At 37.9% G+C, this 16905-nt stretch overlaps 1 protein-coding gene across 1 annotated transcript in view; it reads left to right on the top strand.

Moving 5' to 3' along the window:
• LOC107708465 (semaphorin-4G-like) overlaps window positions 1-12781 on the top strand; it is a 33150-nt gene extending 20369 nt beyond the window's left edge. The window contains exons 8-15 of the mRNA XM_016512711.1: window positions 348-502; window positions 4513-4688; window positions 7392-7539; window positions 8310-8532; window positions 8635-8750; window positions 8941-9095; window positions 9567-9628; window positions 10179-12781. Coding sequence (XP_016368197.1) covers window positions 348-502; window positions 4513-4688; window positions 7392-7539; window positions 8310-8532; window positions 8635-8750; window positions 8941-9095; window positions 9567-9628; window positions 10179-11092 — 1949 coding nt within the window. The 3' untranslated portion in view covers window positions 11093-12781. The remainder of the gene's footprint in view (window positions 1-347; window positions 503-4512; window positions 4689-7391; window positions 7540-8309; window positions 8533-8634; window positions 8751-8940; window positions 9096-9566; window positions 9629-10178) is intronic.
• The last annotated feature ends 4124 nt before the right edge of the window (window positions 12782-16905 follow it).

Below are 16905 nucleotides of genomic sequence, written 5' to 3'. Positions count from 1 at the left end.
AGAAAGAGAGCAAAGAACATTTACATTATCAAAGAACATTTTCACTGACAGTCTAGAGTTTAGGCGCTCTCAAAAACTCCCATTAAAATCACTGAAGCTGTTTACACAGCTCACAACTCATTGCTCACTTTGAATGGGCATGACGCCTCTGTTGGTGAGCATAAGAGACTTCTTTCAAAAACATTTCAAAATCTTACCATCCTCAAAGTGCAGTGTCAATTAGTACAATAACATGGATATTTATTTTTAATTAACCATTTATTATTGCATTATTTTTTTTAATTATTTTACTTGTCAGTATTGTGACGTGACGTACTAACAGCAGTCTTCTGTCTTGTCCTGTACAGAGGCTGATTTTGTGGGCTCAGCGCTGGTGAGGGAGAGCGTCAGTAGCTCAGTGGGAGATGACGATAAGATTTACTTCTTCTTCACCGAGAAGAGTCAAGAGCTCAGTCCATACTTCAGTCACAGCAGAGTTGCACGGGTCGCTCGTGTGTGCAAGGTACGAGGCTACAGAAGAGGCAGAAGTCTTCACTCCACTCATCACTGTACCTGTGATTTCTCATACGCATCTTAAAACTGTTTAATTAAAATTAGTGAGTATAAATCCAGACTGTGGTAACACATGCTTTGCATAGTAAAGTGGAACATAAATGGTTAAGAATTTAATCAGGAAGCAATGGAAGCAAACAATGACAAAGATTTGATTCACTCCACAAAATAATGACACACAAAAATAGAGAGATGGCAAGCCATTGCCTTCGCATTTGAGTTGTTCAGAGACATCCATTGCCCTGCCCTGGAAAATAGCACACATACTAAAAAGTTCCTCACCAATGCATTTTTAAGCTCTAAACTATTTAATTCTCAGCATTGTAAGGGCTCTGCCCTCAAAATGCTCCTTTATTTGAAGTGTGGTTTTCTACAGGTTTCCTAATAGGGTTTTACAGCAACGTTGTTGCCAGGCATCTCTCTCTCTAACGGCTCCCTTCCCATGAGACTCGCTCTCAACCCATCAGTTTAGCTCTACACACTCAGATCCAAGTGCCAATTGAAAATGTCTGCAATTTCACATCTTTTCTAGACTGCTACTCCACAGTGTTTATTTACCATCTGATGTTTTTGTGTGCGTTCAGTGTGCTGCTCAATGATCAGTGCATGTAAGTGAATTCAACTGGTATGTTTCATCATTTGTCGAAGGCACAGAGCACGTCTTTACGGTCCTAAAGGTCAGGATGTTGGATGTTTACTGCAAAAGACTTGTTGTTGTTGATATCTGGGGCCTGTACCATGAAGCCGGTTTAGCTGGCTAGCCAGGTAAGTTTCAGTTTAGTTTGCACCAATCCTGGGTTTTAGGTACCATGAAAGTGGCTTGGCTTTTAGCGGCATTCATTGCCTTAGTAACTTACACTCCACAGCTAACCTTCTCTGGGGCAGGTTATGTTCTGGTTTAGAGATCTCAAACCGAAATTTGACCAATCAGCTTCAAGCAAAGTGACACATCTCTGATGCAATAAAGCCACTCCCCCAGTTTCTCTTACTCCAAATGAAAGGACGCTACTTAGTAAAACATTTTTAAAGATAAAATTGTCAGATTTTTTGAGATAATTATTTGTTATAATTATTTTATATGATTTATATAATTATTATACCCTTAATCCATTACACAAGCTAGCTTAGTTTAATAGTAATTATTAAGCTTCTATTTTAAATTAATATAAAAATATAGATAATATGCAATATAAATAAGTTTTAGAATCAATAGTTTAAACATGACTACATATGAGCTTAGATTTGTAAGTGTTTTTATACCTATAAATATTATCAACTCTATAAACTAACTTTACAACTTTTACTTGCACTTATATGGCAAGATGTTTTCTTTAAGTTTTCCTCTTTGATGGATAGATTGTTTCATCTTGTAAATGTGTTTAAATTCTTCATATTGTTCAATCTTTTAATATTTGGTAGTGAATCGCACTGACTCTCTCTCGAGAAGTGAATCACAGTTTCAAGGCATGTGATTGGCTGTTCATTACTGATGTCACACTTTCATGTGCACATGCTCCATTAACTCAGGATCAAGCCTGAGTTGACAGAGAAAGTTGATGATCAGCTTCATGGTACCAACAAAGCCGGATTGGACTGGTTTGGTTTTGTCAACTCAAAACTAATCCTGTAACCCCGAGTTTGTTCAGCCACCATCATGGTACAGGCCCCTGGTTTAATAGGGATTGTTTTCAAAGCATGTGCCTAATATTACACTAGCTGTAAGCATGCGACATGTGAATCGTGAGTGTATTTTGATTCAGCTATTATTGTGAAATTAGACATTATCATGCAGAAATAAACTTAATTTCTCTTTGGGGGGATGTATGTGAACCCAGCTTTTCTTTAAAATGGCTTAAATGTCTTTTTACTCAAATATAGTCCAGTACATAATATATACACTAATTATATCAGCATGTAAGAAAAGTCTATATTTTGATACTTTAATGTAATAATGTTCATTACACATTTGAAAAAGATCAATATTTAAAATCAGTCAGACATTTTTTATTTCACAGTTGTCCTGAACCTCCTAACTGTGATAATATCTGTCAAAAGTTTGGGATTTTTTTGAAAGAAGTCTTGTACGCTCATCAAGGCTACATTTATTTGAGCCAAAAACAGTAATATTGTGAAATATCATTGCAATATAATGATCAAGGTTGAAAACAGTTGTTCTGCTTAATATTTTTGTAGAAAACATGATTTTTTTTTCAGAATCCTTTGATAAATAGAAAGAACTATTCAGAAGAAATAGAAATCTTTTGTAACAATATAAATGCATTTACTGTCACTTTTGACCAACTGAATGCATCCTAGCTGAAAAAAAGTAATGATTAAAATAAATGCATGAAAGAAAGAAAGAAAGAAAAATAAATCTGACCCAAACTGATCCCAATTTTTTGGACAATAGTGTACTGTACATATTAGTAGGTTAGATATTATAGACTGAATTTCATTACATTCCAGTGGATTGAGGCCGGCGCTGGTGAAGAGTGTGAAGCAGGCTGTATGGACTGAGGGTAAAATGTGGCAGTTCACACAGCAGGATCACCTTAATGAGTAGATTATTGTTCATTATCCACATGCTAGAGGGATTGAGTGCTGTTAATGCACACTAACTGACACTGAGCTGAGAGAAAGCCATGTTAAGCACAGTAACTCGGCTGTTGTCAGTAACAGTCTGTATGAAGTCTTAATAAAAGCTTTCCGTTTCTTTATATTGATGTAGGCTAGAAATCACTTGCAGTTTTTTAAATATCCAAAAAGATCTGAAGTGGATTATCGTATCAGTGGCAATGCATTAAGCTTTGGTTTCATCTGCTTCTGAATATCACCGGCAGAGATGATGGCATCATAAATCAACATTCAAAAGCCAGTTTCCTTTTTTTCCACACTGGAAATTAAAAACTAAGTACTGGGAAAACCAAGAATTGCTGTAAGAAGCTTTGGGGTCTCGTCAAAGTCATTCTTCCATGAAGATTTATTCTCCTCTTGGGAGGCAGCATGGAAAATTTACTTTATCCCCCTGACATGATTGGGGATTCCTTAACATACAGAAAAACCCATCCAGTTCAGTGTGTTTCCCTTTCCCACAGTCACACTGACGATAATGTTAGCTGCCACCAGCCATGCTAAGAGTCAGTGATCAGAGTCAGTTATAATCTTTCTTCTACTACTGTTTTGTAACACTCTTGAATTTTTCTAATAGTGTTGAATTGATATAATTTTTTTTGTTTCTATCACTAGGTTCACCTAATGATAAATATTTCCATTGTTTTTATGTTTTCTTTAACTGTTTACTTTGATTTGTAAGGGGCTTTACATGGTAAATGAATACAGTACCATTCAAAATTTGCATGGGGACAATAAAATGTTTTTGAAAAAAGTCTCTTATGTGCACCAAGACTGAAATTATTTGACCTCAAATGCAGTAAAATCAGTAATTTTGTAAAAAAAAACAAAAAACAAAAAAAACCCTAATTTAAAACAACTATTTTCTATTTTAATATATCTTAAAATGTAATTTCTTCCTGTGATGCAAAGCTGAATTTTTAGCATCATTACTCCAGTCTTCAGTGTCATACGATCCTTCATCAATATGTTGATTTGATGCTTAAAAATAAAAAACATTTATTATTATCAGTTTTGGAAACAGATTAATATTAATATTTTTGTGGAAATTGTAATATGGTTTCTTTCAGGATTCACTGATGAATGGAACAGCATTTATTTGAAATAGAAATCTTTTGTAACATTATAAATGCCTTTACTGCCACTTTTGATCAATTTAATGTATCCTTGTAAAATATTATATTCAAATATTAATTTCTTTTAGAAAATAAATCTTACTGACCCCAAACGTTTGAACGGTAGTGTAAATGTTAGTAAACCTTTCAAGATAGGCATCTGCTGTTGCGTCTTATGATTTTCTTTCAGCTGTTCTCTGTGTTCATCTTGTAGAGAGACAGAGGAGGTCTCCTCACACTACAGAAGAAGTGGACCTCCTTCCTGAAGGCCCGTCTGGTGTGTTCTTTACCTGACTATGAGTTTCACTTCAACGTGTTGCGGAGTGTGTTTTTTCTGGAGGGCTCCAGCTCTCAGGACTCTGTTTTCTATGGCATATTTGGTCTGGAATGGTAAGATCTCTTTTGTACTATCCTTTTTACATAATTGCCTATTTATCTATTTGCAATAGTGTTTCGATTTCATTGTGGGTGTCAATTACGTTAGTTATCTGTCATGATGAAAGACACTTCTTCTGGTTCTCCTTCTCAGAAGGAGACCATCTTTCTTAAATGCTCCTGGCAGTTGTTTGTGAAAGTGTTGTGCTGCCGTGCATTCAGGGTGGCATGCAAATAACACCTGAGTCGATAGCGATTAAAGGATTCTGCCAGGGAGCGTCGTGTCATTTTGCTGTGACTGGCGGGTTTGTTGAAATGGATTTTGTCTATTAGTAAGTTCATCTGTCAACCCTGGCTCGCTCTGGCCATTTACATCAAATGAGGCGACAGCATTTACAGTCCACCAGGATCATCAGAATGAAAATCGCTGACACGTCCTCTTGCTGCCTGAAGCACAAAGCATGTTTTATTCATAAGCAGGTCACGTTCTCTCAGGAGATCAGAGAATTTGTTCTGCACACGTATAAAGATGCCCATGAGCCAAGCTTTGACTAGTCATTGATAAAACTGTAAGATGTTGTACTTTGAAGCTTGAGGGACACATTTCTGTTTTTGTCAGCATAACAGTGGAGCAATTTCTTTTTATTCAATTGTTTCCTTTCACACATTTCTTCAGAGCTAAACTGGTTGTAACACATAGGTCACTCACGCTTAACGTCTGCCGCTTTGACATGACAGTCTTGACGCCCTGCTGAAACCAGAGGGGCGGTTCTGATGAGCTGCCAGACAATCAGTCTGTGGGCTGCGGCTGCCTGAGGTGCAAACCACAAACATATGAGTAACAGTGATGAATGACAGGACAGGCAAGACTATAATGTGTGCTATGTTAGAAAATAATTAAGAGGCAGAAGGAGAGAGACAAATCAAATGAGAATGAGTGCGTCAGCTGAGCTGTGATGACCTGAGCACACTGACCTCTAACAGGGTAAGGCTGAACGACTGTGGTGTCACCATGTCATCAGTTTGGGTGTAAAGTTTACTTTGACGTGGGTGTTTGTTTTCCTGAGTATTAGGCAATTCTGAATCAGACATGGAATCTCCAAACACCTTTTCTCTTAATGGAATAGTTCTCACAAAATTGAAATTTGTATCATACATTATTTACTCGTGTGTTTTTTTTGTGAAACAGTAAAAGGAGTTATTTAACAGAATTTTAATGCTGGTCTTTTACATAAAAAAATGAAAGCATGTGAGGCTTAATAAAGATTTTGTGTGTGTGTGTGTGTGTTTATAAACATTTTCTTTTTACATTTACAGTATATGATATATTATTTATAGAATTAATATATGTCAGTAAAACTATAATGTATGGATTGTAATCTTCTAACTCATTCTTGCAATTTTGCTAAAAATAACTGATGACACGTTCAAATTAGCAGAATTTTCAACAACCGAATTTGCAAAGCTTAATGAGACATTGTACAATGTTAAAGAGCATAAGACATTGGAAACGAGTAGTGGGCCAATCTTTTTAAAGCCCCTTTTCCACTATCTCCGACATTCGCGTACGATTGTCGCATTCCGACCCCTAGTGGCAGTCGCGGTTGTGAAGCAGCTGTTACCCAGGTTATTTGCAATGGTAAAATGAATGAATAATGAATGTATGTAATATATATACAGACAAAACAAATGACCGCCCATACATTTAAAAGAAAAACATAGAAGGTTTTCTATGGCTGAACAATGTAAATAGTTATTTAATAATTATAAAAAAAATAGGTGGGCTCGCTAATTACAAATACTCTAAAGACCATAGTCTCTAGTATCAGTCACTAGTGTGCTTCTTGAGGTTTACCTGCACAGCTCTAACTTGCTAGCCTCCATTACACACCCAAAGCTCAAATTAGTGAAAAGATGGCTTAATGGCCCAACACTCAGGTACCAGTTGAACATATTGTTGAGCCCTACATACAAAAACTGACATTTTAATTTTACTGACAATCCTTTTTTTTTTTTTTTTTTTTTTTACATTTTCTGTTACTGTCATTGTACGTAAAAGAGCAACTTGGACATTCAGCTAAATATCTCCTTTTGTGTTCCATGGAAAATAATCATATATGTTTCAAATGAGACTGGGTGAGTAGATGGTGACAGAATTGTAATTTCTAGTTGAACTATTCCATTAAGCTACTACTGGAAGCACTCTTTTCCCTCCCTATAGTCACTTCTAAATAATAAGTGCCCCTTCCTCTTTTTTCACTAGGTTGTACTCATCACTTGAGGAGCTTTGTCTATGTTCCTGTCTCGCCCCCCTTCACCCACTCACTGTCATCCCTCACCTCTCTCACACACTTTTTGATAAATTTATCATCTATTTTTCGTGTTTCCATGGTTACACAGTGGGCTTATGAGGGTTTTATGCCAGCATGCCAAGACCTTGAGAAACAATGAACACAGCACAGGCTGAGACTCTTCGGTTAATAAACCCAAGCGTACAAACTGGAAACTGGATCAACCACAAAGCGCTCACACCTAGGCTGATTCACCACTTTCATGAATGCACCTTCTATTCACAAATTTTCTTTGTGCTCCCTTGAAATATATCCTAAAGAAATGGCTGAATGTTGGTGGCTCAGGGTTTTACCTGACATCATGTAGTGTTGGATTTCTCTCCTTTGTACTGCTTTGAAAGAGTACTAACCAGTGCTTCTTTTTCAGGAAAAACGTAAAGGCGTCTGCTATCTGCCAGTACTCGGTTTCGGATATCCAGTGGGCCTTTGAGGGTCCTTACATGGAAAGCAAAGAGGACTCCAGCTCCAAATGGACCCAGTATACAGGGAAGGTGCCAGAACCGCGACCTGGCTCGGTACGGCCAACAGTAGCTATACTGGATTACAGTAACACTGATCCCGTTTCATCTTACACTGGCCTGATTATCCTCATCTCTGAAACACTGCCTTCTTGCTGACTCTGATGGGGAAGCACAAGTCAGCACTATATAGGTAGAGCTGCTCAAGTTATCTAATCGCTGTGTGCTTTACGCACAAGTCTCTGCTTCAGAGAGCACAGCGAGGTACAGGTAGAGCGCAGATCTAGTTTCATCCAGAAATCAGACGCTGATGAGTAATTTTATGGAATGCACATGGAGAAAAGGGGCTTATTTCATCAAAGCGTTTTGCCATGGGGATTAGTAGCAGGCAGAACATCTTTGCTGATTGGCTGCATTGTAAATTTAGAATCTGTGATATTGCTAATGAGCGAGTCTGTATGTGAGTGAGCAGCTTTAATTGCTGTTTGAAAGTTCTCAGAAATTTAAAGGATTTTGGTTTTTCCAGCCTATTTTAGGTTTTTGAAAAAGAAGCATTTCCTGTAAGCTTTTCTTCTGGAACGCTTGAACAGTGTCAGATATTTGAAATTATGTCAATTTTCCGTCAACAGACCGAGAATAGCTCAGTGTCCTATATTCTCAACAGGTTCTTGGAAATTAGTGGGCAATCCCACTGTGTCAGAAGAAGGGAGAATTTCAGACCCTTTATTATTTGTGTCTGCTATCCTTTCAAGGCTGTGAAAATATGGCAAGATGTATATGCTATTGTCAGAAAGTAACGTTACCTTGCTCATTCCATTTCTCTTCAGTGCATCACAGATAATCTTAGAGCAAAAGGCATCAACTCATCCACCAACCTGCCAGACGATGTACTTCACTTTGTCCGTCGCCATCCGCTCATGTACAGACAGATCCTTCCTCAAGAACAGCACCCCCTGCTGTTTAGGAGGAATGTGGACTACACCAAAATTGCTGTACACAGAGTGACTGGTCTAGATGGTCAGATATACCACGTACTCTTCATTGGGACAGGTAATGTATGTTACAGTGACCTTTCTTTAACTCTTATCTATCAAGCACTTGGTGGTTTTATTGAATGCAACTGTGTTCTGACTTGTTTTGATGTTCCTCCAGATGAAGGTTGGCTGCAAAGGGCTGTGAAGGTTATTGGTCAGCTGCACATCATTGAGGAGCTGCAGCTCTTTGAGGAACCCCAGCCAGTGGAAAGTATAGTCATCTCTGAGAAACAGGTGAGAAATGAGCCTGTGCACATCCTGGAAGTTGAATTAAATAAAAATGTCTCTAAATCCATCATTACAACAGGTTGTTCCCGTTATAAATTCTCCAAATCCATTACATTCTGTTTGAACTGATATGAGTATGACTTGATTTTATGTACAGCCCACAATGTGAATCTTACTACCCTCTTGAACCTTTCAGATGAGTGTGTATGTGGGTTCGCCCACCTCAGTGGTGCAGTTGCCCTTGTCCACATGCAGCAGATACTCCTCATGCTTTGACTGTGTGATGGCGCGTGACCCCTTCTGTGCCTGGGATGGACTGGAGTGTGTGGAGATTACATCACACAACAGAAGGTATGTGTGCGTGCTCATGAATACTAGTTACTTCTGCTGTTCGTTCTTAACTTGTTAATTAATTGTATGTATGTCATGGAACCACCCACTTCAGAGCATCTTGGATAAGTGTCTAGCCCAGAGCTGGTGAACTCTGATCATTGACACATTAATATATTGGTATCATTTTGGTTGTCAGACCAAAATATATATATATATATTTTTTTTTTGCCTGCATCAGTTGATACTGATTTTTTAATTGTGCATGCTCATTTTCCATATTTTTACATTCAAATGACCTTTGCCCTTAATGCTGTGATGCCTAAATTCACTGCTAAAATCTGTTTGAGTTTTTAATGTTTTATTTTTGATTTAGGCAATCGGTCATTTATTATTTATCGTCCATAATATGGAAATAATCAGTATTTATTAGTATTGGTCAGAATTTTAATATTGGTGCATAATAATAATAATAATAACTTCTATCTGCAGAGACAATCTGACACAGGATATTCTGAATGGAAACCAGGGCTGTGATGAATCCACAGCAGATGGTATGAAAAATAATTCTTATAATAGTCAGTGTTGAGGAGATGATTCAGTGTTGTTTTAGTATAAAGTGTTATTTATGTTTATTCATATTTGGAATTAGCTTTCATTTTTATATTTTCAGTTTTCATTTTAAATTTTAGCGTAGGTTTTAGTCATTTTGTTATATGCTTTTGTCATTTTTTTATATTCTATTTAGCTTTAATTAAGTTTTATTTTCATATGAATAATTTTAACACTTCAACTTAAACTTTTTACGTCAGTTAGTTACCAAGGCTAAGTTGCCAAGTGTTTTAGTAATTTTAGGTTTTTCATCTATGACTTCTTCATTTTATTTTAATTAATTTCAGCTTTATTTCATTTTACAAAATTGATTTTTAATAATCTTAATTTCAGTTAACAACAACACTGTGAAGATGTGTTTAAAACACTGTGATGATTGTTTAGGAGTGTCCAATGAATCACCGTTACTGCAGTAATATGATCAAGCTAATTAACCCTAAATTATTCCAGTGTCATTATAACTGATGTGTGTGTGCCATTGCTCTGTCATAGACCAAGTGTTACACCGCTCTCGCTCTGTGATGGCGGGTGATGACGTGCTGCTTCAGTGTGAGCTCAGCTCTAATCTGGCAACCCCTGAGTGGATGCTGAATGGAAAGGAACTGCGGGGTTACGGACTGGACTCCGGTTACCGCGTCGGCACTGACGGTCTCCTGGTCATCGAGGCACGGCCTTACCAGAGCGGCGACTACTGCTGCTTTGCCCTGGAGAATGGCGTCCATGTTCCTGTGGTGATCTACAGCTTGACAGTTCGCAAGGAGCTTCCCGCACCTCCTCCTGTTGAGCCAACGCGGCCACGCTTGACCACATCGATGTACTGGACCATTCAATCTTCCAAAAGTGACTCCACGGAGGACTTCTATCCAACCCCAATGTCCCCTCGCTTCGAGTTCCTGTCTGCGAGGAACATGGAGGCCATGTACCTATCCCTAATCACAATTCTAGGAAGCCTGTGTTTTGTTCTAACAGTCATTCTGATTTATGTGGGATTCTGTTTGCAAGGACGGAGGGGTAAATACTCTTTACGGGCTGCAGCTCGTGCCGAAAGAAAGCGAGGTGCCCACATGGAGCTGAAGACCATCTCCAGCCACTGCAACGGGAAACCGGATGCTCACGATGGTCTGCTGCAGATCGTCCCTGGAGAAGCAACAACATCACCCAACAAAGAGCTTCCTCCTGCTCCACCTCTCCCACCGCCACCAGAATCAGAGTACGTCAATGGACTCTCTGCCACTTTACCCAGCGTCTTACGCAAGATGAATGGCAACAGCTATGTGTTGCTGAGACAGACAGATGGAGACACCACGTCTCCGCTCTATTACTCCTTCACAGAGGAGCTCAACAGGATCCTGGAGAAGAGGAAGCACACACAGCTGTGTATTAAACCTGATGAGAGCTCGGTGTGAAATTAACCTACCCTGTGGAGATGCGTTTGAACTGCTGGTGTCCTCTCAAGTGTTCAAGGGCAGTGCCATCGTATAATACCCCTTCTTCACCCAGACTAGCTTTAACGGGATGCTAATGAGTAGCCACAGCTGCTTTTATTGGAAGATAAACAAAGCGTTGGTATTCCTCTAAAAGGAACAAAGTCCCTCTCGGTTTACATTTCAAATGTAGAGCTTGAGACTTTCAACAGACTGAGGAAAGCCCACTGGTCACAAATAGCAAAGAACAGACACATACAATGGAAATTCTACCTCAGCAAATGGTATCGCACAGCTTTTGGCTTGTTTCAGCATGCTTGCTTTAAATTCGAGTTGGAGTTAAGGATGTATAGTCGGGGACACGCAGCAAGGGAATATTCAAAACAAAAGAGCTCATCTGGGGGAATCAAGTAAATGATTCAGGTACAAACTGGTTGGAAGAAACATTTACAAGGCAGCATTGTAAAAAAAGCAACAAGATGAACTCAAATGGAGGTATCGCCCCAGAATGGAGCAAAACGTGTGAAAACTCTAGTGCCGTAAAGAACTGAATGTCTTTGATATGTCCTTTATTTTAATATTTTCTAATTTATGCCAACACTGACCATATCAGTAACAGCTTGTAATAATAATCATAATTAAAAAGAGCAGGGATAACAGACTTTAAAAACAATTAGAAATGCACTTGATGGTACTAATAGTGTAAATATGGCATTTATTGATAGTTTCACAGGAGTGGGAACCCAGGAAGCTGACAGTATTAACCACTGAGATGCACTTTATGGACCGGTAGCATTTGTTTTCCGTGAGGTGCTGCTTATTGTGACAGGTCTGGAGAAGACGGAATGGATTACAAGGACAGGACCATTGCGAAATATGTGAAAGCGACAATATGAATTGACTCTGAATTGAAACTGCTGCAAGAGGGAGGACTAAGTCTCTGTTTAATCCTGAGAAATGGAACACTAAATATGTCTGGATTTGTTTGACTTAAGATCTGTTATGTCTCAGATATGTATGTCTCTTGTAGTATGATAAGTCCACATGCACAAGAATTGACATGATTCCTTTTCGGAATCCTTCATCAGAATTCCGGGGTCATTGGCTGCTAGGTCTCCATGGCAACCACAGAGCAGAGGTAAAGCTGATGCTGACCTTCTTAGATTATCCTTTTGACATGACCAATTATTACAGCACTTCTTACAGCCAGGTCTCACAGTCTTAACAGGAATTAACGAATTAGCACGACGACGTGAAATTAGGCTTCTGCTGCCAGTAAATGAACTAAATTCAGTTCTAGTCGGGACATGATGAACAATGAGTATTGTAACATGGTGATATTGGGGGGGTTAATTATTCCCTACACTTCCAGTAAGTCCATTAAACTGTGTAAATGTTCGTCCTGGAATTTCTCCAACTGCTCCGACTGCCCACACTTGCGTGCAAGAGCATTTTGGCATATCTCCCACTATACTTAAGGGGAGCGAAGCACCTGGTTCTGACTGTTTAGATCAGAATATGCAGATTGCAATGGAGCCGAGTGGAGAACATTAAGGCCACATGTTCAGAACAGAGCTAAGATGAGCACTGCTGATAGTGCAGCTTGCTCTCTCCCTTATGCTTTGTGTTCAGACTTACTGTTTTTGGTTTGTTTAGTAGAACTGGACTTACTTTTTCACTTTCTGTTTTTTTTTTTCCTAAAACACTTTAAGATGTCATTAAATAATGTCATTATTTAAATATTTTTCCTCATGTCATTGCAAACCTGTATATTGTTATTTTTACACAAAAGAAGAAATGTATAAGTATCTTTCCGTGGCTCTTTCTATACAATGAAACTTTATAGTGACTAAAAAGGATAAAATAAACTTACATTGCAAAGAGCAAAAAAAAAAAAAAGGATTTCTTCCTCAGAATATTTGTCTTGTTGTCAAGTACAAATATCTAAACATTCTTAAATTAAGAAAGATTTACTAGAAAAGCTCAATTACATAGAATTAAGTGAATTTATGCTTAAAATAAGAAAAATACACTTGTTTTTCATTTGAATTAACATTATTTTTCTTACCCCATTGGCATATTTTTTTCTTGTTTCAAGCGTAGGATTTCGATAAGGTGTCTTGTTTTCTGAAAAATTTACTTCTCAAGTAAATGCATCTTGATTTAATAATGTTATGATATTTTTACTGGAAAACAAGACAAAAATACTAAGTAAGAAAATAACTTTTGCAGTGCAGACATACAACTCATATTCCAAATCTTTTGAAGCCAGATTCAAAATGCTTTGCTTTTACGCGAAAACAACATTGTATGAGCAGACCTCTCATGATGAATATAGCACACAAGTCATATGGACGAATTTTATTGTACCTTTATAGTGCTTTGTCATTTTTTGAGCTTGACAGATTGTTTCCTGCCATAAATCTTTCATCTTTTTTCCTCCACCATCTCTCCCTCTCTGAATGCTCTAACACCATTTTTTATTTCCATTTGACAAATGGCTTTCATGTCCGTGCATACACCTCCATCATAGTGTCTAATGAGAGCAGAATGGATCTGCATACACGTCTGACCTCCACTCTCCCAGAGGGTCACAATCTGTGATTAGATGCTTGTCCTCATTCAGTTCATATTGTCTGTTCCTGCAATGTTTACATCCCTTGAGTCTTATATTCCTGCGAGAGAGGCACTCCTGCGGATTCTTCTAACATGCCAGGACAGGTTTGTGGATGAGAAATATCTCGTCTGCTGCCCGCATTCAAAGTGAGATTGACAGAGAAAGATCAAAAGAGAGTCTGGAGAATGCATTGAAATAGATTGGGAAATGGTCATTAAGCCTTTTTGTCTCATTTAGAGCAACTACACAGAGCCCTCAGCAGCGCCCGTATCTGATTCCAGATTCAAAAATGGCACGTTAATGTCGCTAAAATGCCATTGGTTCTCCTGGGTGTACTAACTGAACACGATGCGCTACTTTTGGTCGATTTTTCGCATGTTGCCTGGCTTCAGAAGACTTAATATACCACATAAAGAGTCATATCGACCACTTTTATGATATTTTTTAATGCTGTTTAATGGCAAGAGCTACATAATGATTTCAGTTTTAGCAAATAATCGCAGCATACAGGTTTGGAATGACACGAGGGAGAGTGAATAATGACAGAATTCCCATTTTTGGGTAAACAAACAAAACACAGAACCTTTAGGCTCAAACATTTTGGGTTTATTTTTTGACAGAGAGCATCATATCAAGAGATGCACAGTCCCAAAAAATGAAATGTTGAACAAGACAACAAGAAAATATGACATTTTCAGACATTCCAGTCCTTACAAAACAATATATTTCTTTGCAGCGTAATCCATAAAGCATAATGGAGTCGCCATTGAGGTTTATGACAGAATTGTTATTGATTGAGTGTGTTACATTGTTTAGTTGTTGTACTATTAAGCCATTCGCCATTTTCAATATGAACTTAATACTTAATGAATAATTAAAGAGGTTTATGCCCTGTATAGATGACCAGAAGAGACATAAATTGAGTTTAATGGGTCCCTTCAGTCATGCATACTTATTCCAGTATACAATATAACTGAAAAATGTGTCAGTGGAAGTATTTATTTTATAGCTTTGTACAGTTTTGTGTATATTTATTTTAGTAATGTTTCAAACTGGGATTTTCTAAATTGTGATTGGTTAATGGTGCATGGCTATGCATTTTTGCAAACATTATTTACAATTTTTTGAAAAACAACACAAAAAATAGATATAAAAATAATATACAATATAAATATGATGCTGATAATAATAATAATAGAAATATAATTAAACCCAAATATGTCTAATAAAGCATGCGTTAATTCCATTTCCATTATTACAGTATTTTCCAAAATTGTAAAAATTGTTTCCAGTTGTATATGTGCTAAAATGTTACACAACATTCCAACTAAGATTGTACACTTCCTATTTCTCATTTTGTGTTCAGAAAATATTGTAAAACTCCTGCAAAGCCGACCATGTCTCAGAGTCACTTCAGTGCACAGTTGTATGCCTCTTCAGTCGTGGGTAGGATTGTGTGGGCTGCCTCTGGAACTGCATTTAATGAAGCTGGTTAGACCTGTGCCTGTCACCATGGTGAAAAAGACCATAGAATTATTATCAATTCGCTTAATGTTTAATTCTCTACCGCTCTCTTCGTGCAAGAAACATTCTCGACTATCTTGCCCTGTGTGCGTTCAAAGAGGCATAACCCAAGGTATACATTTAATGTGTATGTGTTTTCTTTTGTCCATGGGTAAAGTGTTATGCTTTGTGTTTAATTAACACAGTAATACTACAGGGACGTGCATGCAGGGGAGGAGGCTGAGAAGTGTGAATTCATTATGTTCAACATCGGAAACTTGTAAGTCTGTTTACATCTTACTAGTAAATTATTTTAATAAACAGTATCGATGCTTCCATTAGTGTCTCTTTTATTTTGGTATGACATGAAATAAATGCAGAGATTTCAGCAAGTCTGTTTTCATGAGTCGAGCATAATATTCAAAATGAGGTTAGCATACTTCACCTGTGTTGACATGTAGGTGCTACAACAAAACAGGTTATTAGCATTTGACACATCAAATACGGCTGGATCAGGTTGTTCTGTGGTCAGCTGGCATTCACCAACTGACAGAATCTTTTCTCTTTCTTATTGACTTGAAATCTGCTGCAGAGAATGAGTTGAAACAAAGCACTCTGTCACGGATCAGTCCATATTTTAACTATGAGAGGGTGTGGGAGGTGCTTCATTCATGAGGGTAGTCACAAATCACCAGTTCATCTATTAAAAAGGAGTAGGCTCTTTATTGTTTTATTAACAAAAAGTTTGGTCCAACGATACCCATCCTGCATAAACAGGTATTAATCTGTCACCATCACATAAATGTTCAAAAGGATTTTACTGATGGTCAGTCTTGGACCCAGAGCCAAGGAGAGTTACTAATCTCTATAAAAGAGATTCAAACATTTACACCATCATAGTAAACCATGACGTCACATGACAACAGAAGGGTGTGGGGTTATGCTGGCCATTCTGTTAGTTATCGCCCGGTGGAATGATACAGGATAAGAGAACGGGAGATAAGCGGTGTTTGTACGTGAGGAGGAGTGTGGTTCTGTGTTGCTGGAGTCTCTATAGAAAGTGACTCATTACATTATTCTGTTCTGTACTCTACAAAAAGGTCCCAGTGAAAGCAATACACTCCAGTCAGGGACATCCATGGTTTTAATTATGGGGCGAATTAATATTTGAATCCTCTCAAAAAGAAATGGAGATAGGGGTGTCAATTAGAAGTAGCTTATATGTTACATAAAAGTACAAATCACTGTTACATATAAATAGCTGTTTCAGCTGGGGTTTTAAACGTTTCAATAACCTCAAAAGTTAAGGTGTGGACTTCTAGACCTTAATCAGGTTAGACGCCATACAACTCAACTTTCAAAACTGTTTTATGGAGATTTTGTCTACTAAAATTGTTTTTTTTTTTTTTCCGGAAAAATGTTTCATCAGCTGAACAATGAGATGTTAAACAACAGTAGTCCCTCACAGCCTCGTTTTCATTCCTTTCAAAAATTAAATATGGCGGCTACCCTGACTAAGGTCACACAGAAGCAAACAGCTTTCTAGTCAATGTGGTGATTCTGCATGAGCATTGAACCCGTTGTAAAATCTGCATGAGGAAATATGTTGCATGGCTTCCTATCTAGCTAAATGACTATTTATTCCCCTGCTAACATTCGCCAAACAACAGCGCGT

Source organism: Sinocyclocheilus rhinocerous, unplaced genomic scaffold, assembly GCF_001515625.1.
Source record: "Sinocyclocheilus rhinocerous isolate Xijiao unplaced genomic scaffold, SAMN03320098_v1.1 scaffold295, whole genome shotgun sequence".
Lineage (NCBI taxonomy): Eukaryota > Metazoa > Chordata > Actinopteri > Cypriniformes > Cyprinidae > Sinocyclocheilus > Sinocyclocheilus rhinocerous.
Note: the sequence above shows the minus strand (reverse complement) of the source record. Positions and strands in the feature narration are given on the sequence as shown.